This window comes from Ctenopharyngodon idella, chromosome 7, assembly GCF_019924925.1.
Source record: "Ctenopharyngodon idella isolate HZGC_01 chromosome 7, HZGC01, whole genome shotgun sequence".
NCBI classification, from domain to species: Eukaryota; Metazoa; Chordata; class Actinopteri; order Cypriniformes; family Xenocyprididae; genus Ctenopharyngodon; species Ctenopharyngodon idella.
Window position 1 is genome coordinate 30,039,611 of NC_067226.1, and position 17,996 is coordinate 30,057,606.

A 17,996-nucleotide genomic window follows, 5' to 3' on the forward strand; every position below is an offset into this window, starting at 1 on the left:
AGAGGCTGATGGGAGATAGCGAAGACAGGGTAACAGAACTGTTTGGGGACTGAAGAGGGTCTTGAAGGGTAGAACAGATATCCACATGAAATAAAACAGTCTCAAAGTCATTTTTTGGAGTGGTGGTGGGAGAGGGAGGATGGGTGGGGACATGATAAACAGATTCCGCTAATAGATCAAAGGGTTCAATATCTCAAATGATATAGGTCCCATGCAGCATCCAAAAACTCACTCTCAGTGGCGGGAAGGTGGATAGGGCTCACTTCCACGCCCTCAATGTCCACTAGAACTCCCTCAGCGGTGGATGTAGCAGCCGGCTCGCACACCTGGTCAGACTCGTGTTGCTCAGGCTCCATCGCGTTGTTCGGCTCGGTCGCTCCAACAGGCGCTGGCTCAAACGTCGCGGCAGAGTCCCTCACGTGGCCTGCGGTGGGCTCAAGCTGTAAATCCTCGCCGTCTGGGTGGTCTTGGTTGTGCACTGGGAGTGAGTGAGGCTGGCATCATCGTCGACAGGTCCGACGGTGAAAGGCGATCCACAGGACGCCAGCACCCACTCCACGAATTCCTGGAAGCTCCCCTGAGGACCCCTCCCGGATAACTCTGCTCTTGCAGAGCTGTTAAGTCTGGCGATCAGGAACGAACACAGGATTTCATCCGGGAAGGTGGTGAGAGGGGCTAGGAACAAATAATCCGTTAAGTGTTCCTCGAGGGAGCAAGTTCCCTGTTCAAGGCACATTAGTAAAACTGGTGCAATGTCCATAGTGCCAACAGGGTGATAACAAAACGGAAAACAAAACTGAGAAAAAAAACCTCTATAAGCGAGACGCTTACAATCACTTTTGTTAGGTCCGGTCTTCTGTTACAAGTTGCTTGCACAGGAAACACACGACGAAGGAGATAGGAGATAAGATAAGTCTTTACTAGATAAATCCAACAGGTACAGGAAGGCACACAACACAACTCATGAAAAATGAGACCAGACAATGAACATAGGAGAAACAGGAACTTAAATACATGGAGCAACTAACCAAAATGACAAACAGCTGTGACAATCAAGTTAGTGTCCATGGTGACTGATGATGGTGGGAAAACAGAACAAAGGAGATCATGTGACAAATGACAACAAACAGAACGTGACTGAATATGTAACACAATGACATGACGTTCATATTTTTGTGTCCAAGTGCATTGTTATTCTCTTATAAAATAATTTGATAAATTCATGACATATCACTTTATTCTATAAAACCTATTTAGTTTGAATTCATTTTCAGTAAATTCAAATATCAGGTGGTGCAATCGTCCACACAAATGAACAGACCAACAGAACTATTTAAAATGGTGTTTTAATAAGAATTCAAAATAAAATAGTATGGCAAAATTTTATGATTGAAACCTTTCATATGAACTATAAAAATATATAGAAAGTATACCATTTTATAAATAGCAGTAGTTTTAAAGCTGTGGAGATAATTGAAAATCTTTTGTCCGGCAATTTGTATATTCTCAAATGTCAGCACAACTGCAAACATGGCTCTTTTATTATGAATTGACAAGATAATAACAGTAAACATGATAATGCAGCATCCAGAGGATCCCAACTGATCCTGACTGAAAAGATTTGTAGATCTCTTTCAAATACTGATAAAAAATATCTCAAGTTGGTACACTTTCCATGTCAGGTGGTTCAGCCAATGTAAAACAAGGAAAATGTTGAAAAGTGTATCTTATCATACATTTTTTTTTTTTGTATTTAAAATTTATATGTACAGTATGAACTTGCTTCATTCTCTATTCCATTTGCCCAACTTTGTCCATTTCTATTATATCAAATCAACTCTATATCTATTCTCTTTCCAATCTATAGTGGAAGTCAATAAGTAGTGGAGAGATGAATGATGAAAGAGGAAGAAAGAAGGTCATGCCTAAGAATAGTTAGCTGATGCTGTCATGACAGAACTGAAACCATATGTGAAGGAGTATGAAGATCTTATTTGGTATGTTTGAGACAGCAGAGCCACAAGCCGTCCCACAATATTACCTAATACATTATTATTCTACTGCTGAACTCTTCAACAACTCCAGGAGTTTCCAGAACAACAAAACCTGACAACAATCTGAGCATCTGAGTTCCACATTACAAGTAAAGATTAAATGTAGATGCACTAGTGAAGATCTAGGGTAAACGTACCTATTAAGCTCAAGTACCCAATAAGCACACTACCATCTTTGAGCTCAGATTATAAAAAGAAAAAATAATGTATTATTCTACTTGATGGCTACTACATACCTCCTGTAATTTCAAGAAAATCAGACCATTGCACACTGAGATATGGGTGTCCATGTGTTCACACTGTCTGGCGGCCATTTTGAAAGCTGTCTGAAATATGCTTTTTTGGGGGTAGTTATAACTACTTACTGCAATATTAAGAGATTAATGTAATGTACAAAAGATAGTTTTAGCAACATAGCGCAGATGCTACAGAACATAGTTAGCATACTAGCTGTATAGGATTGTTTGCTACACTAATATATTACTTTTCAGGCATTAATGGCTTGTACTTTTAAATTCATAACATTATAAATTTACAGTTTATTGATGGTCTGTGGTTTTACACTGCTGCAATTTTTAAAGACTTCATATTATTGTAAGGTGAGCTTAAAGGGTGCACTACTATGAAAATCACACAGCTTCAGTGTGACATCAATAAGAAAAAGTATAATTATAAATAGCTTCCGACAGACGGCCGTACACATCGATTTGCGGCGAAAGAGTGAACAAAAATGTACCCATTAAGCACAGCCAGACTTTTTGCATTTAATGTACATCTTAATTATAATGCTTTTGTCATTTAAAATAAAATTAAGTATTATTGTGTGAGAGATTAATATTTTATTTTAACAAAACTTCTTGTACTGAAATCAATATCCTGTGCACTAAAAATGTCTCAATATAGATTTTGGTGAGCTTAATAGCTACGTTTACCCTACTAAAGAAAATAAAGAGAATAACTTTACAGAACATGACAGCATGTCCGATTCAACACACGAACCATTACAAACCTTAAACTGAACGACTGAAGACATCACAGTAATGATCAAAACACTGATCTCATTCAGCTACAGCAAATCAGAGTGTTTTTCACTTTCACATAGATATCATGAGCTACAGATGGATTTGATACTGAAATTATTAGCAGCATGAATGAAAAATAGACTGAATGCTTAAAAAGAAGAAATACAGATGAACACTGATTCACTACATCATTATACAAAATGCAAAAAATGATGCATAAATGAGAAATTAATACTCACAGAGCATTAGAGGAAGTGAACTGAGCTCCATACTGATCTATTAATGACACACTGTCAAACACACACTCTGTCTTATAGACGCAACACTTCCTGTCCTTAACGAAGAGAGTGAGAGCAACAGAGAGGAATTAAATAGACACAGAATATCTGATTCAATTGCCATTCATTGACAATGTGGTGTTGTGTTGCTACATATGGTTATCATGAAAAATTTGGCATCTTAGTCATGATTTGTTTAGTCAATTATGTTTATTTGGCAGCCATCTGGGCAACACCCCAGACAGGGTATTGTATAGATAATAAGCATGTGTGACAGCTTCTTTAGGTCAAATAATGCTCATTTTTTAGGCTATTTAGGCTTTTTGTTACAGGTAATGCATGTGTGTGGGGTTAAAGGGTTATTTCACCCATAAATGAAAATTCTGTCATTAATTACTCACCTTCATGTCGTTCCACACCCGTAAGACCTTCGTTCATCTTCAGAACACAAAGTAAGATATTTTTGATGAAATCCGATGGCTCAGTGAGGCCTCTATTGAGAGCAAAGCCACTGAACCTCTCAAGGTCCATAAAGGTACTAAAAACAGTTCATGTGAGTTTGCAGATTTTCTCTCAGACTTATTGGTCAACGCCGATAAAGCACTGATTGTTGGAGATTTTAACATTCATGTAGACAATACAAATGATGCGTTAGGGGCTGTGTTTACAGATTTACTAAACTCATTTGGGGTCAAGCAAAACGTCACCCACTCACCGTTTTAATCATACACTAGATTTCATTATATCACATAGAAGCAATTCTACCGATATAGAAATTCTACCGCAAAGTAATGATGTCACTGATCACTACCTTGTAACGTACATACTGCGTACTGCTGATATTTGCCATATTGCGCCGCGTTATCAACTAGGTACAACAATTCTACCGACAACTATAGATAGATTCACAAATAACCTGCCTGATCTGTCTCAGCTGCTCATTGTACCTAAACACACAAATGAACTCGAGGATATGACTAGCAGTATGGGCACCACTTTCACTAGTACATTAGATACTGTTGCACCCATGAGATTAAAAAAGGTTAGAGAGAAAAATACTGCACCATGGTACAACAGTATTACTCACGCCATCAAGAGAGAAACTCGAAATCTAGAGCGCAAATGGAGACAAACTCATTTAGAGGTCTTTAGAATCGCGTGGAAAGACAGCACTTCCTGTTATAAAAAAGCAACCAGGGCCGAGCATCTCCACAAACTCATAGAAAACAACCAAAACAATCCAAGGTTCTTGTTTAGTACAGTGGCTAGATTAACAAATAAACAGACATCACCAGAACAAAATATTCCACTACAGTTTAGGAGTAATTTTATGATTTTTATGAATTTCTTCACTGAGGAAATCGAAAGCATCAGAAATACAACTGTAAATGTAGAGTTTTATGATTCAGCCTCAATTATCGGCCCTCAAGAACAGTTGCAGTGCTTTACAACTATAGGACGGGAAGAGCTAAATAAACCTATCATTGCATCTAAACCAACAACATGTTTATTAGATCCAATACCCACTAAACTACTGAAAGAGTTGTTACATGTTACAGAAGAGCCTCTTCTCAATATCATTAACTCATCTTTATCTCTAGGTCACGTCCCAAGACCATTCAAGCTAGCAGTTATTAAGTCCCTCATTAAGAAACCACAATTAGAGCCAAATGTAATGGCAAATTACAGACCCATTTCAAATCTTTCTTTCATGTCTAAAATACTAGAAAAAGTTGTGTCGGCTCAATTGTGTCAAAAATTTTATCTATGAAAAATTGTCAGGATTTAAGCCTCATCATAGCACAGAAACTGCGCTTGTTAAAATTACGAATGACTTACTTCTTCTGACCAAGGCTGTATCTCAATACTAGTATTACTTGATCTCAGTGCTGCGTTCGACACTATAGATCATAAAATACTCTTAGATTGATTACAAAATTACACTGGTATTCAGGGACAGGCATTAAGGTGGTTTAGATCGTACCTATCAGACCGCTACCATTTTGTATATTTAAACAGGAAAAAACTTAGATAACATCAGTAAATTAAGGAGTGCTGCAAAGATCTGTGTTAGGCCCTCTGCTATTTTCAATATATATGCTGCCACTTGGTAATATTATATGAAAACATGAAATCAGTTTTCACTGCTATGCAGATGATACTCAGTTATATATTTCATTATGACTAGATGAAATCTCTAAATTATCCAAATATCCAGAGTATATTAAAGATATAAAACATTGGATGACCAGTAATTGTTTATATAACTGTTACTTCATCCTCTACAGGGTGTTATATTAGACTACAACTTGTCCCTTGAAAATCATATTTCATGTGTTACAATAGCAGCCTTCTTCCACCTCAGAAACATCGCTAAGCTACGGAACATGTTAACTGTTTCTGATGCAAGTTAGTTCATGCATTCATGACGTCTAGACTAGATTACAGTGCTTTGTCCTGCATTCTCAATAAACAAGCTACAAATAATCCAGAATGCAGCTGCTATCTAGGAAATATGACCATATAACACCAATTTTATCATCTCTACACTGGTTACCTATTAAGTTCTGTATCGATTATAAAGTACTGCTAAGGCCCTAAATGGATTAGCTCATGTGTATTTAACTGATCTTTTATCGCCCTACAATCCTTCACGTTCTTTAAGATCACAAAACTCTGGACTTCTGGTTGTACCTAGGATATCTAAGTTCACTAATTAGTGGACTTTAAAGGAGGGAGAGCGTTTTCACATTTGGCTCCTAAACTCTGGAATAACCTTCCTAATAATGTTCGGGGCTCAGACTCACTCACCCAGTTTACATCTAGATTAAAGGGATAGTTTACCCAAAAAATATCTTCAAAATATCTTCCTTTGTGCTCAACAGAACAAAGAAATTTATATAAGTTTGGAACAACTTGAGGGTGAGTAAATGATGACAGAATTTTCATTTTTGGGTGAACTATCCCTTTAAAGACGCATCTCTTTAGCCAAGCATTCACATAATGCATCTCATATCCTTGTACTCCAGTTATATCAGATCAATTGCACATGGCTATCTTTGCTTAATGTTATGAACAACAGCTACACTAATTATTCTCCATTTGCTTTTCCGTTTTACCTCGGGACGCCTGTCCCAAGGTGACTAGAGAGTATATCAGCTTCATTTGGATCCAGCCTCTTATGAAGACTTCAGATGACCAACACCAGATGGCGCCATCTCCTGCGAGGACTTCAGATGATGCAAACTCTGGATCAACATGCACCATTCCAAATTTTCTATGTATCCTAATCGTTGTTAACATGTTTTTATTGCTTCAGTGATCTCATTGTTTCTACTATTGCTTAAATTAATACATTGTATTACATAGTATATGTACATTGCTGAAATTACAAAAATTGGACACAGCCATCTCTGATAACAGATTACTCTAAATTGTAATGTTGACATGCATTCTCTGTAAAGCCACTTTGAAACGATATGTATTGTGAAAAGCGCTATACAATCTTTGTAATTAAATTAAAGCTATTAGTTAGTATTTTTGGGAAAATGGCGTTACCTTCGTTACACAAAGGATTTCTGTAACCTATAGCTTATTTAAAACCTCCAACAATGAATTTAACAGTTGGGTGGCTGTGTTGTTCATTTGATTTTTTGACTAAATACTCACATTACATCTGATTTATAACACTATAATGCAAAACTAATATAGCATTAAAATATAAGTTATGTCCTGCAGAAAATAATTCTTACCACAATGGCCAGCACAAGCACTCTGAGACCCAAAACCAGTGACTTCAATTTAATTTTGAGTCACTTTCCCCAACATCACTGTTTTTTTGAAGATATATTTGGTAAAGATGAGCTATTCTTCACTATTTGTTGAAGATGTATGCTTCTTTATTAAATAGAGCAGAAATTCAAGACATGGAGAAATAAATAAGGACTTTATCTGAAATCAAAATGATAGCTTCATATTAATTACAAAATCATTTTGGCAAAGAATGAGGATATTCAAAACATTGAAAAACAGAAGAAAAAATGTGATAAAGATACGTTTCAAAAGGATGTTTGTGTAGATCAGGCAGAGTTCATTTGAGCCTTATTTTTGTCAAGTTTAGACAAATTAAATATAACTAAATAATTTTAAACAAACAAACAAACAAAAAAAACAGAATGGGATTCATTCATCAGGACTTTCACTCCTCTGTGACAGCATATTGATTGATCTCATCAGACTGAGCTGTAAAACACAAAATAAGGAAAAATGGACACATTTAATTATTCATAATGATGATAGATCAGGTTAAATTAATCTGTAGGAGAACAGATCAGACAGAGAGAGTCTCTCACCATGAGCTCTGTAGCATTTGACTCTTATAATGATGGACACTAGCAGATATGGAGAAGCTGCCAGTAGAAAACAGATCAGTTTGAGAACTGAGAGAAATGGCAATGGAGCTTCTGAACCTGAAAAATTAAATAACCAAATAATTCCATGATCATCAAAACTTGTTAGATCTATAATAAATAAAAATAATGTACCCTCTAGCGCCACCAACTGTTTTCTTCTGCTTGCAACTTTTCGATCAAAAAAATATTACTGTGTAATGTAGGGCTCAGTGAAGCCATTGATTTGAATTTCTATTAATTGGCCACCATTCTGGAGTTTGATAATAGCAATTTTTTTTTCAAGTCACCAAAGTTAGCACTAATTGATCTTCAAACCAAGCCACATTAAAGTTATCAAATGGATCTTTGAGTCTTTTTGTAGAAACTCTGCAGTAAAAGCACAAAGAATCTAAAGCTGAACTGAAAAAAGCCTGTATTTGAACAAGGTTTTTTGGTTTGGTTTGGTTTGGTTTGATTTGTGTCTGAATGTAGTCAGATTGATGTGAATCAGATTGATGTGAAGAAGACATTCTCACACTCACCTGATAGCGTCAGTGTAACTTCATCACTGGTGTGTGAGTATCGTGATCCGTCCTTCTCTCTTCCTCTACAGCTGTAATGACCTGTGTGAGATTCATTAACAGAACTGATTCTGTATTCCCATGATTGACTCTCATGAATCACTGAATCATCTTTCTTCCAGATGTAGCTCCAGCTAGTGACGTCTGTCTCCTGTATGTCACATGTGAGAGTGACCGTCTGTCCTCTGAACACTCGTCCATCAGGCTGAACACGCACTACAGCTTTGGGTCTCTCTGTGCAAAATTAACTGAAGATTAATTTAACTGACAGCACATGATATTGTTGATGGATGACATTTTTCTGCTTAACATTACTATTATTAAATCAGATTGCCCTGTAAAAAACAGCACTTACCTCTTACTGTTAGCTTGACTCTTTGACTTTGTGTTGTGGCCTTGTTTTCTCTTTGTACACCACACCAGTACTCTCCTCCATCAGAGAGACTCACGTCTCTCAGTGTTTCTGTTTCAGCATCAGATTTTAATCTCACAAAGTTTTTGTACCAGGTAATCCTCAGTCCAGCTGACTGTCCCACATCACAGCTCAGAGTAACTGTGTCTCCAGTGAACACTGAACTCTGGGGCTTCACAGTCACTCTGGGTTTATCTGTAAATATTTCATGATAATCTTGAGTTAATATACAGTCTTCAGTCATCATCTATCACTGCTTATGATTTCTATTATTTATAGAAATTAAATTTAATATTCTTTGTAATACTTTTCTCTGTTATTGTGAGTAATGTAATTATATGCAACTTTATGTTCATCAAACATTCATGTAAACTTTAAGAATGAAAGTGTATGAGGACAAATCCTGTGCCTCAAAGAATCAAATGATCCCTTTTTAATGAATTGATCTTAAAAGTACACAAAGACCTATTGTAATCCCATTTTACCTCTAAAACATTAATCAACGTGCAAAATTATTATTATTATTATTAGTTCAAATGACTTAGATTGGTGGTTTTGCACTATTATCGTTGCTGTATATACAAACCCCATTACAGAAAAGTTGGGACATTTTGTAAAATGCAATAAAATCCACAATCTGTGATTTTTTTTTTTTTTTTAAATAATTGAAATGATTTCCAATGTTTTCACCGAACAACATAATTGTATTTTGTAAATATAAACAAATTTTGATGGCTACACACTCCAAAAAAGTTGGGACAGAGGCAAAATAAAAGTGAAAAGATTATAGAATATCCAAGTTAACACAATTAGTAATAATTGTACCAGTAATCATTAAAAAAAAAAAAAAAAAAAAAAAAAAAAAAAACACACACATCTGTGATATCTAGAGTACAAACTATATCCATTAACATACAGATATGTTGATCGTATGTTCATGATAATTATGGGGGCAGGTTGAAGGCTGGTCTGATGTTTTCATTCATCAACAATTTGTAGGGAATAGAAAGGAGACTGACGACACTTTGTTTATTGAAAATGACTTGGATTAATCTGATTAACAATGAGTCAAACCTAAACTTTATCTCTCATTTGGTTAATAATAATCCAACACAAAGCAAACATTTTAATATGCCATCTGAGCGATCCTGATGTCAGTCAGTGATGATCACTCACCAAACACAGTCAGAGTCACTGCATCACTCTTTTTAGAGCAGTCTGATCCTCTGCAGCTGTAACACCTGCACATCTGTTTGATCTGTACAGTGATCTTGAGCTCTTTCTCTTCAGAGGTGTGCGCTGTATCTCCACACTGCCATCTGTATGTCCATCCTTCCCCCTGTATGTCACATGTGAGAGTGACAGTCTCTCCTCTGAATATCTGTGATGGTTCAGGCTGAACAGTCAGAACAGGTTTAGGTGTCTCTGGAAGAACTGAACAAACAGAAATTATGGTTAAACATCTAACAAAGTCAAATTAAGTGAATTGACTCAACCTGTCCTAAACCCTGCAGAAATGTCAATGCACAAAAGAAGATATTTTGAAGAAACAACACTGGATCCCATTGACTTTCAATATATGGATGAAAAAGGTTTTTTGTGTTTTGTGCACAGAAAAAAAATACAAGTTTGAAACGATACAATCACCATACATTGAGCATTATATGAAGAGGATCAGACTCACATGACACAGTCAGTGTAACAGCGTCACTGAACTCTGACTTCTGTCTGTCACTTTTTCTCTGTCCTCTACAGGTGATGTTACTGCTGTCAGATACCTCAATTTTGAAGCGGAATTCTCTGCCAGTGCTGAAGGGCTGAGATAATCCATCTGTAAACCAGCTGTATGTCCAGTCGTCTTCATTTCCTGGTATTTTACATCTGACAGTGACGGTTTCATTTTTGTCAGGCTCTATAATCACTACAGGCTTTAGGCTCTCTATAACATCACATAAAAGAGATCTTAAATATGAATGGTATTAGATATTTGTGTAGAGAGACCGCTTATCTGTGACACAACAAACTCTTACTGCACTCGAAACACTGCTATAAACACGTTCTCTTTCTGTTTCACTGTGTTATATGTGAGACGATTTTAAAGAAATATATAAATCACCTTTAGTTTGTCCAGGCTGGATGTTTGAAATCAGCACTACAAATCAAAAGAGAAAAATCACATTGATTTATTTGTTGTTGCTTCTAAATACATAGAATAGGACTGTATGAATATATTTTAAAACATTGGTTAGAAATTCCACATTCATTTTCATACATAAATGCATAGTTTAAATCAGCATTTGAATAATTTATGTAAGGAGTAATTGACGACGGGCCATTGAAGTATTAGAAAATAATGCACACTTCAGGTGGTAATGTGGCCACGATGAGAAGCAGGTGTGCATTATTTTCTAATAATTCAATGGTCTGGAGTCAATTTTTCTGCTTATACTATGGTTACCACACCTCAAGACACTGTTTAGATGTTGTATTTCAAGACATTTGTCAGGTTTTTGTCCTTAAAACACTAGTATGGGACTAATTTCTTACGCATCTCATTCCAAGCCTCCGTTGCGAGGTAAATTAAGTTGCTAAACTATTTTACTGATTAATTTGTCAGAGCAGCGCGGACAACACGTTTCTGTGCGAGCGTGTGTCCGACTGTCCGTACTATGCAGTATGTGTGTGCCTTTGAAAGAGAGTTGTAAACTCTATTTAGTTGCTGTTGTAGGCTGTAGGACCCAGGGGCGGATCTACCGGGATGGCAACTGCCACCCTAAGAAAAAGCTTTGCCACCCCATCTGCCACCCCAGAATTATCACAGAAAAAAAATATAAATGTTACAGTGTTTCAAGTACTGCTTTTCAGCAGCGGCGCTTCAATGTGATGACATAAAAAAGACAGCGCAACGCAAAATAATGGCAAGAAAACACGTCTTTCAATAAACTGTGCATAATCGTTGGCTGCACGCTCACGCAGCGCGCCCAGTGTAGTCAGCTTCATTAACAAATGACTCTTATGAACCGGTTCTTTGTGATTCAAAAAAAAAAAAAAAAAACACAGCGCAGCCATACGGAGCACTATAAATCAAGCGCATGATTTATAAATCGAGGGAACGAAATAGTAAATCGTGCGCACGATTTAGCCTACTATTTTTTTCCTGCATGTCATGTCCGGGGCTCCGTACTACGAAGTTCACTTACGAATTGTTTTTCCATTTGTTCGTGAATCAGAAAATGTCTGCTTCCCGGCTAACTCAGAAGTCCTCTGAGAAATGTAATCCCATCCGAATGTCTGAGATTCATTTCGTAATTTTTTGGCGAACTGATTCTCCGACCGCCCGCTCCACTTTCATCATGGATAAAGGTCCTTTTGCCATCCGACGAAACAATAACATGAAATTAATAAGATGATCCCGATCACAGAAACTAATAGCAGCGTTAGGTAAAAATATAAACGTATTTTATTTTTTCTCGATTGCTAACACAAGTGATTCAGTTGGCCCAGTTTCGCAAACCATCAGTTCTCAAAACAAAGACACATTTCTCAAAACGTTTAACAATGACAACATTAGCAAAACTTGTGACACACCAGTGGAAATCTGAGAGAGAGCTGAAAGAATCATTTACGGGGGTTTTAAAGTTAAGTTACACATACAGTATAATTATAGTACACAGTACCACTACTTTAGATGAGGGAATGTACTTTTTTAACTGTACTGTAATTGATAGTATGCTGTATTGTGGTTTATATACATGTACTTTTCTCATGCTTTTCATCTACTGCCAGATCACTTTTACAATAGTAAAATGAAAATTAATTTTTTCCAAAAGTTCATTGTTTCATTTTACCGTATCTGCATCTGTTTTTGTATAGTGTAGTAGACATTGAGCTGCAAAATAATTCCTGAATCACAATAAGAGAGTTGTTTTTTTTGTTTGTTTTTTTTACAGTGTGAATTGATCTCACTAGTGTTCAGTGCAGAAGTCTGTTTATTTGTTACGTTTTGTGTGTCATCTGATGCCAAAGTTTGATTTTGTCAGAAGAGAATAGGTTTTTGACTAAACATTTTATTCTGACCTGGAAGTTTGAGGTTTGTGCAAGTTGGTGTATTTTGAGATTGTGTTTATAGTTGTGAGGAAATGAGAATTGTTTCATGAATTGTGCTTTAGCAATCAAGAAAAGCAATAACTAGATTGAAAAGTTTGAAAGACAAATTTATGCTGGCTGATTGACATAAAGCCAACTTAAAGTCTTGTTTAAAAAAGTAAATAGTTTGGTGTGTTAGGCCAGAATATTTAGATGTTCTGGGTGTTTGCTAAAGTGTTGCTAGGTGTTTGCTAGGCAGTTGCTGGGGTGTTGCTAGAGTATGTGGTTGATAGGGTGTGTGCATGAGAGTATTTGGCTGATAGGGTGTGTATCTGTGAGCATGTGATTGATAGGGTGTTCTGGGTGAACACACAGACATTCTGTTAATAACAGAAACTCAAAAATTGTTTGCAAAACTGTGGAAATTCAAAAGTTTTTGTTGCTTTTTAGCTTGTACTAAAACGTGATTTATACCATAGAAGTAGCCTGTGATGTAATATGAATAAAACTACTCATTTCCTTTTGTGATACAAGCTCAGACTCATTCAGAATCTGTTGAAGTTTTTCATAGTGTCTTGACTTGGTGCCATGATGGATATTGAAATCTTGTTATTTATTTTTAATTTTAAACAGTATAGATGAATACGTTCTGGTAATGCAATATTTGTGAACACAATTGTGTATGTTCGGCTATAAATCTACAAAAAACTATGCATGGGCGCTTGCTTTGGTGTTGCCACCCCTCATAGACCTCATGCCACCCCTTTGCCACCCTATATATAATTTTCTAGATCCGCCCCTAGTAGGACCTATTGAAATAACTGAAATCATTTGGTGAAGTGATATGGAACTGTATGCGGTCAAGACCTGCCAAGAACTACTTTAGCCGTCCGTTTCCCTGAAAATAATTGCACAACTTAGAACGTTCGTCAACCAATCAGATTCGAGCATTCAACAGGCCCGTAGTATAAGATGATTATAAGGTGGAATAGAAAAAATAAAACTGGCTCATTAACAGAACACTTGTTTTTCAGACCAATTATTTTAAATGTTACTGTAAGACAATAACAAATTATTATTATTATTTTATAAAAACACTGATCTTGTGCTTATGTTGAGATCTCTGTTGTGGTGTTGATCAGTACAGGAGAATGCTGCATCCTCACAATACATATTCATTCTTCAGAAAATACAATATTGGTTTACAGAAAATATCAGTCTCTCCAGAAAAGGCTCAATTCTTCTGATGATTATATGCAATTATATATATATATATATATATATATATTATTTTATTTTTTTTATTACAGCAATATAATGCATTAGAAAAACTACATTAGGGTCAATGATATGATGTGCATTTTGTGTCCAAGTACATTATTATTTTGTTTTAAAATAATTTGATAAATTCATGACACTTTATTCTATGAACTCTATTTAGTTTTTTTTTTTTCATTACATTCAAATAATAAATATTATTTTATGTTTTGGTATCTTAAAACCCCAAAATATTAGGTGGTGTAACCGTCCGCACAAATGAATAGACTAACATAACTATTTAAAATGGTGTTTTAATAATAAGAAATTCAAACTAAAATACTATGGCAAAATATTATGTTTGAAATCTTTCATATAAACTATAAAAAATCTATTAAAAAAAAATACAACATTTTATAAATATCAGTAGTTTTAAAGCTGTAGAGATAATTGAAAAATGTGTGTTCTCAAATGTCAGGGTGGCAGTGTTGCCAAGTCCGTGGAATTCCAGCAGAATTAGGCTACTTTTAAGTCGTTGCAGCAGGTAAAAAAATATTCTGTGGGTTGATTTCCACCCCTGTACGTATGATTTTGGTGCTCCAACACCCCCCAGACGTAAAAATTCAGTGGAGAATTCAGCCGCATGATGGACAAAATCTCATTGGGCTATTTTTGTTGCACAGACCTGGCAACCCTGCAGGGTGGCACAACTGCAAACATGGGTCTTTTATTATGAATTGACAAGGTAATAACAGTAAGCATGATAATGCAAATTGATCCTTGAGGCAGAGTGAAAAGGTTTGTAGATCTCGCTCAAAGACTGATAAAAATAATATGGGTAAGTTACTTTCCACGTCAGGTGGTACAACCAATGTAAAACTAGGAAAATGCTATTTTATCATAAACTTCTTTATCGTATTTAAAAATATCAAATCAACTCTATATCTATTCTTTCAGATCTATAGTGGCAGTCGATAAGTGGAGAGATGAAGGATGAAAGAGGAAGAATGAAGATGTTCATTCCTAAGGACAGTTAGCTGATGCTGTATTGATACAACTGAAACCACAGTGTGAAGATCTTATTTGGTATGTAATCAGTGCTTCATGGGAAGTTGCATCATTGTGGTCATTAACGTCACTGGTCAGAGTTTGCGTAAACTGCAGAGCAACAAGCCATCTCACAACATCATTTAATACATGGTCATTCTACTGCTGAACTCTTCAACAACTCCAGGAGTTTCCAGAACAACAAAACCTGACAACAGTCTGAGCATCTGAGTTCCACATCACAAGTAAAGACTAAATGTAGATGCACTAGTGAAGATCTGCTGAAGCATGAATGAAAAATAGACTGAATGCTTAAAAAGATGAAATACAGATGAACACTGATTCATTACACAATTATACAAAATGCAAAAATGATGCATAAATGAGAAATGAATACTCACAGAGCATTAGAGGAAGTGAACTGAGCTCCATACTGGTCTATTAATGACACGCTGTCAAACACACAGTCTGTCTTATAGACGCAACACTTCCTGTCCTTAACGAAGAGAGTGAGAGCAACAGAGAGGAATTAAATAGACACAGAACATCTGAATTTGATTGACATTCATTGACAATGTGGTGTTGTTTTGCTACATACAAATATAATTATCATAAAAAATATGGCATCTTAGTCATGATACTTGTTTAGTCAGGTATGTTTATTTGGCAGCCATCTTGGCAGCACCCCATGGATATTGTTTAGGTAATAGGCAAGTCTGACAGCTTCTTTACACTCAAATAATTATTATAGTTATTATTAGTTATTAATTTTTTTTTTAAAGGCTGGTTTAGACTTTTTATTACAGGTAATGAATGTCTGGGGGGTTAAAGCAAACAAAAACAGTCATCGTCTCAAATAAACCTCAAAATTCAAATGTTGTGAAGTAAAAGTCAACAAAAATAGTTATACTCAAGTAGAAATACCAAAAAAAAAAAAAAAAAATGCACTGGATATAATACTATGTAATACATCTCTGGTACACTCTTAGAAGAAAAGGTGTAAGGATTCTGTCAGTCACTTCATATATAGAACTTTTTAGGGGTTCTCATCCTGTGATCATTATATGGATTTAGTTAATTCTGTTTTTTATTTTAATTAAATTGTATGAATTAAACAGCCTGTAAACATATTTTATCACTTGAAAAAATTGAAATATATAGATCGACTGCAAAGGGGTCCCTTCTGAAACTTAAAATGACAAATGAGACACCCTACAGTGGACTTCATGATCACGGGCACACGGCGGCCATTGTAAATCCACAACACTGGAGTATTAGATATATGTTACAGTGTATAATTTCATGGAGGATTTAGTATTTTAAGTGACTGAGACAATGTTTAAACAATACATACAAAACATAAAAAGTACATTTTTGAAGTCACAAAGACAAATGATGAAAGTATGTTAAAAGATTTTCCAAGTTTTAATGTGACCTTTTTATGACAAAAAAAAATGAGAAATGTTGAAATCATAAAATGATCTGTAACATTTTTAAATAGCAGGTGCTGCAAATACTTGAAATACCCTAATTCACTATTCCCTACATTAGTCCACTAATTGTCCACCTGAAGGAGTGAATGAAAGCGAGTGAGTGAATTCAGACACTGAGTGCGCCGGAAGGGCTGCCGCTTTTGCATGTTTAATATTAGCAAACTGACAGCTCCAGTAGTAATGAAAAGATTAATCTTGAATTCTGTCATGGAAACTAGCATGTATAAACCTTAATTAAACAATATAATAATCAATTAAAAAAGGAATTTATACCTGTATGATATTATGCTGTAGCCACATTGGACCAGAGGTTTGGAAAATGGATGGATGGATGATTCAGCTGCGGGCGCCATCTTCTGGTCAGATACGGGAATTCATTCGGTGTGACCCTCACAGTGCATTGTGGGTATTCTCTAGCCGTTGAGCATACATCATTTGTACAAACGCTAGTGAGGTGCATTGTGGGATTGAATGAGTGCACTCAATACCGTCCACTATGGTTTTGGACAAAACAAATGGAGCCCTATTTAAGGGTATAGGGGGCGATTTCAAACACAGCCATTATTTCTGACTGTTCTCTCAACATTCAAAACATTCAGTTTTTTAAATGTTTTAAAAACATTTTTTCCTGGTTATATGAATGTTAAGGGAATATTCCATTTTATAATTTTGCAGACATTATGGAAACGTTATATGAATGTTCACTGAAAGTTCTGAAACAAGTAACATTTAAAAATGCTAACATTTTGAGAACATGATTTAATACCAGATAACTTTTAACAAACGTTCTATTAACGTTACTGGAAGAACGTTTGTTCATAACTTTGAGACCTTGCCAGACCATTCGCTGGGTAGGAACTAATCGTATGGCAAATTTCATTGTTCTTGAAAATAAAAATATTCCTCTTTGAGAAAGAAATGATGACTGCATGGTTTAGCTGATGATCATCGTGTCTCACCAATGACCATCAAAAAAGGTGTGAACATCTATCGTGACATCATCATTACGAGAAATGATGATCTTTATGAGATCTCTTGTTTTCCACACTGACTATCGTTTACCCCATTATTTTAGCGTAAGGTTTGCTAGTTCAACTCTGTCTGTTCCCTCTATTGAGCTCATGGGTATTCTGTATTCATCAGTGAAAAAAGTGCACTGGCATGTAGTATTTCATTGCCTTCAGTTCATCATTAGACAGCTCATTCAAGATCTGAAGAAGAGTGGCACCCCAGTTGCGTAGAGCTGAGCCTGTGGGAATGTGATCAGATGAGCAGGAATTATATATTGATTCACTATATTGCATAAGTGTGTACAAATATTTTTATACAATATTGTTTAATTTGAATGAAAATAAGCAGTAATGCAGTGTGGCGA

The 17,996-nt window shown here is 35.7% G+C and overlaps 1 protein-coding gene across 15 annotated transcripts in view; it reads right to left on the reverse strand.

Annotated features, from left to right (window-relative positions):
• Positions 1 to 15,617, reverse strand: part of LOC127516715 (sialoadhesin-like) — a 101,833-nt gene extending 86,216 nt beyond the window's left edge. For 5 of the 15 annotated variants that reach the window (XR_007931051.1, XM_051901558.1, XM_051901554.1 and 2 more), the window contains exons 1-6: positions 15,530 to 15,616; positions 10,855 to 10,890; positions 10,423 to 10,677; positions 9,915 to 10,172; positions 8,682 to 8,933; positions 8,288 to 8,560 (exon numbers count right to left, since the gene is read on the reverse strand). Coding sequence is in view for 11 of the 15 variants with exons in the window: in XM_051901558.1 (XP_051757518.1) it covers positions 8,288 to 8,560; positions 8,682 to 8,933; positions 9,915 to 10,172; positions 10,423 to 10,677; positions 10,855 to 10,890; positions 15,530 to 15,560 (1,105 nt within the window). In the remaining 4 variants the exon portion in view is untranslated. Of the gene's footprint in view, positions 1 to 7,231; positions 7,597 to 7,706; positions 7,824 to 8,287; positions 8,561 to 8,681; positions 8,934 to 9,914; positions 10,173 to 10,422; positions 10,678 to 10,854; positions 10,891 to 15,529 lie in introns of those variants that run through there. The other 10 variants (XR_007931055.1, XM_051901555.1, XM_051901553.1 and 7 more) reach the window with 7 other exon arrangements.
• Positions 15,618 to 17,996: the final 2,379 nt, after the last annotated feature.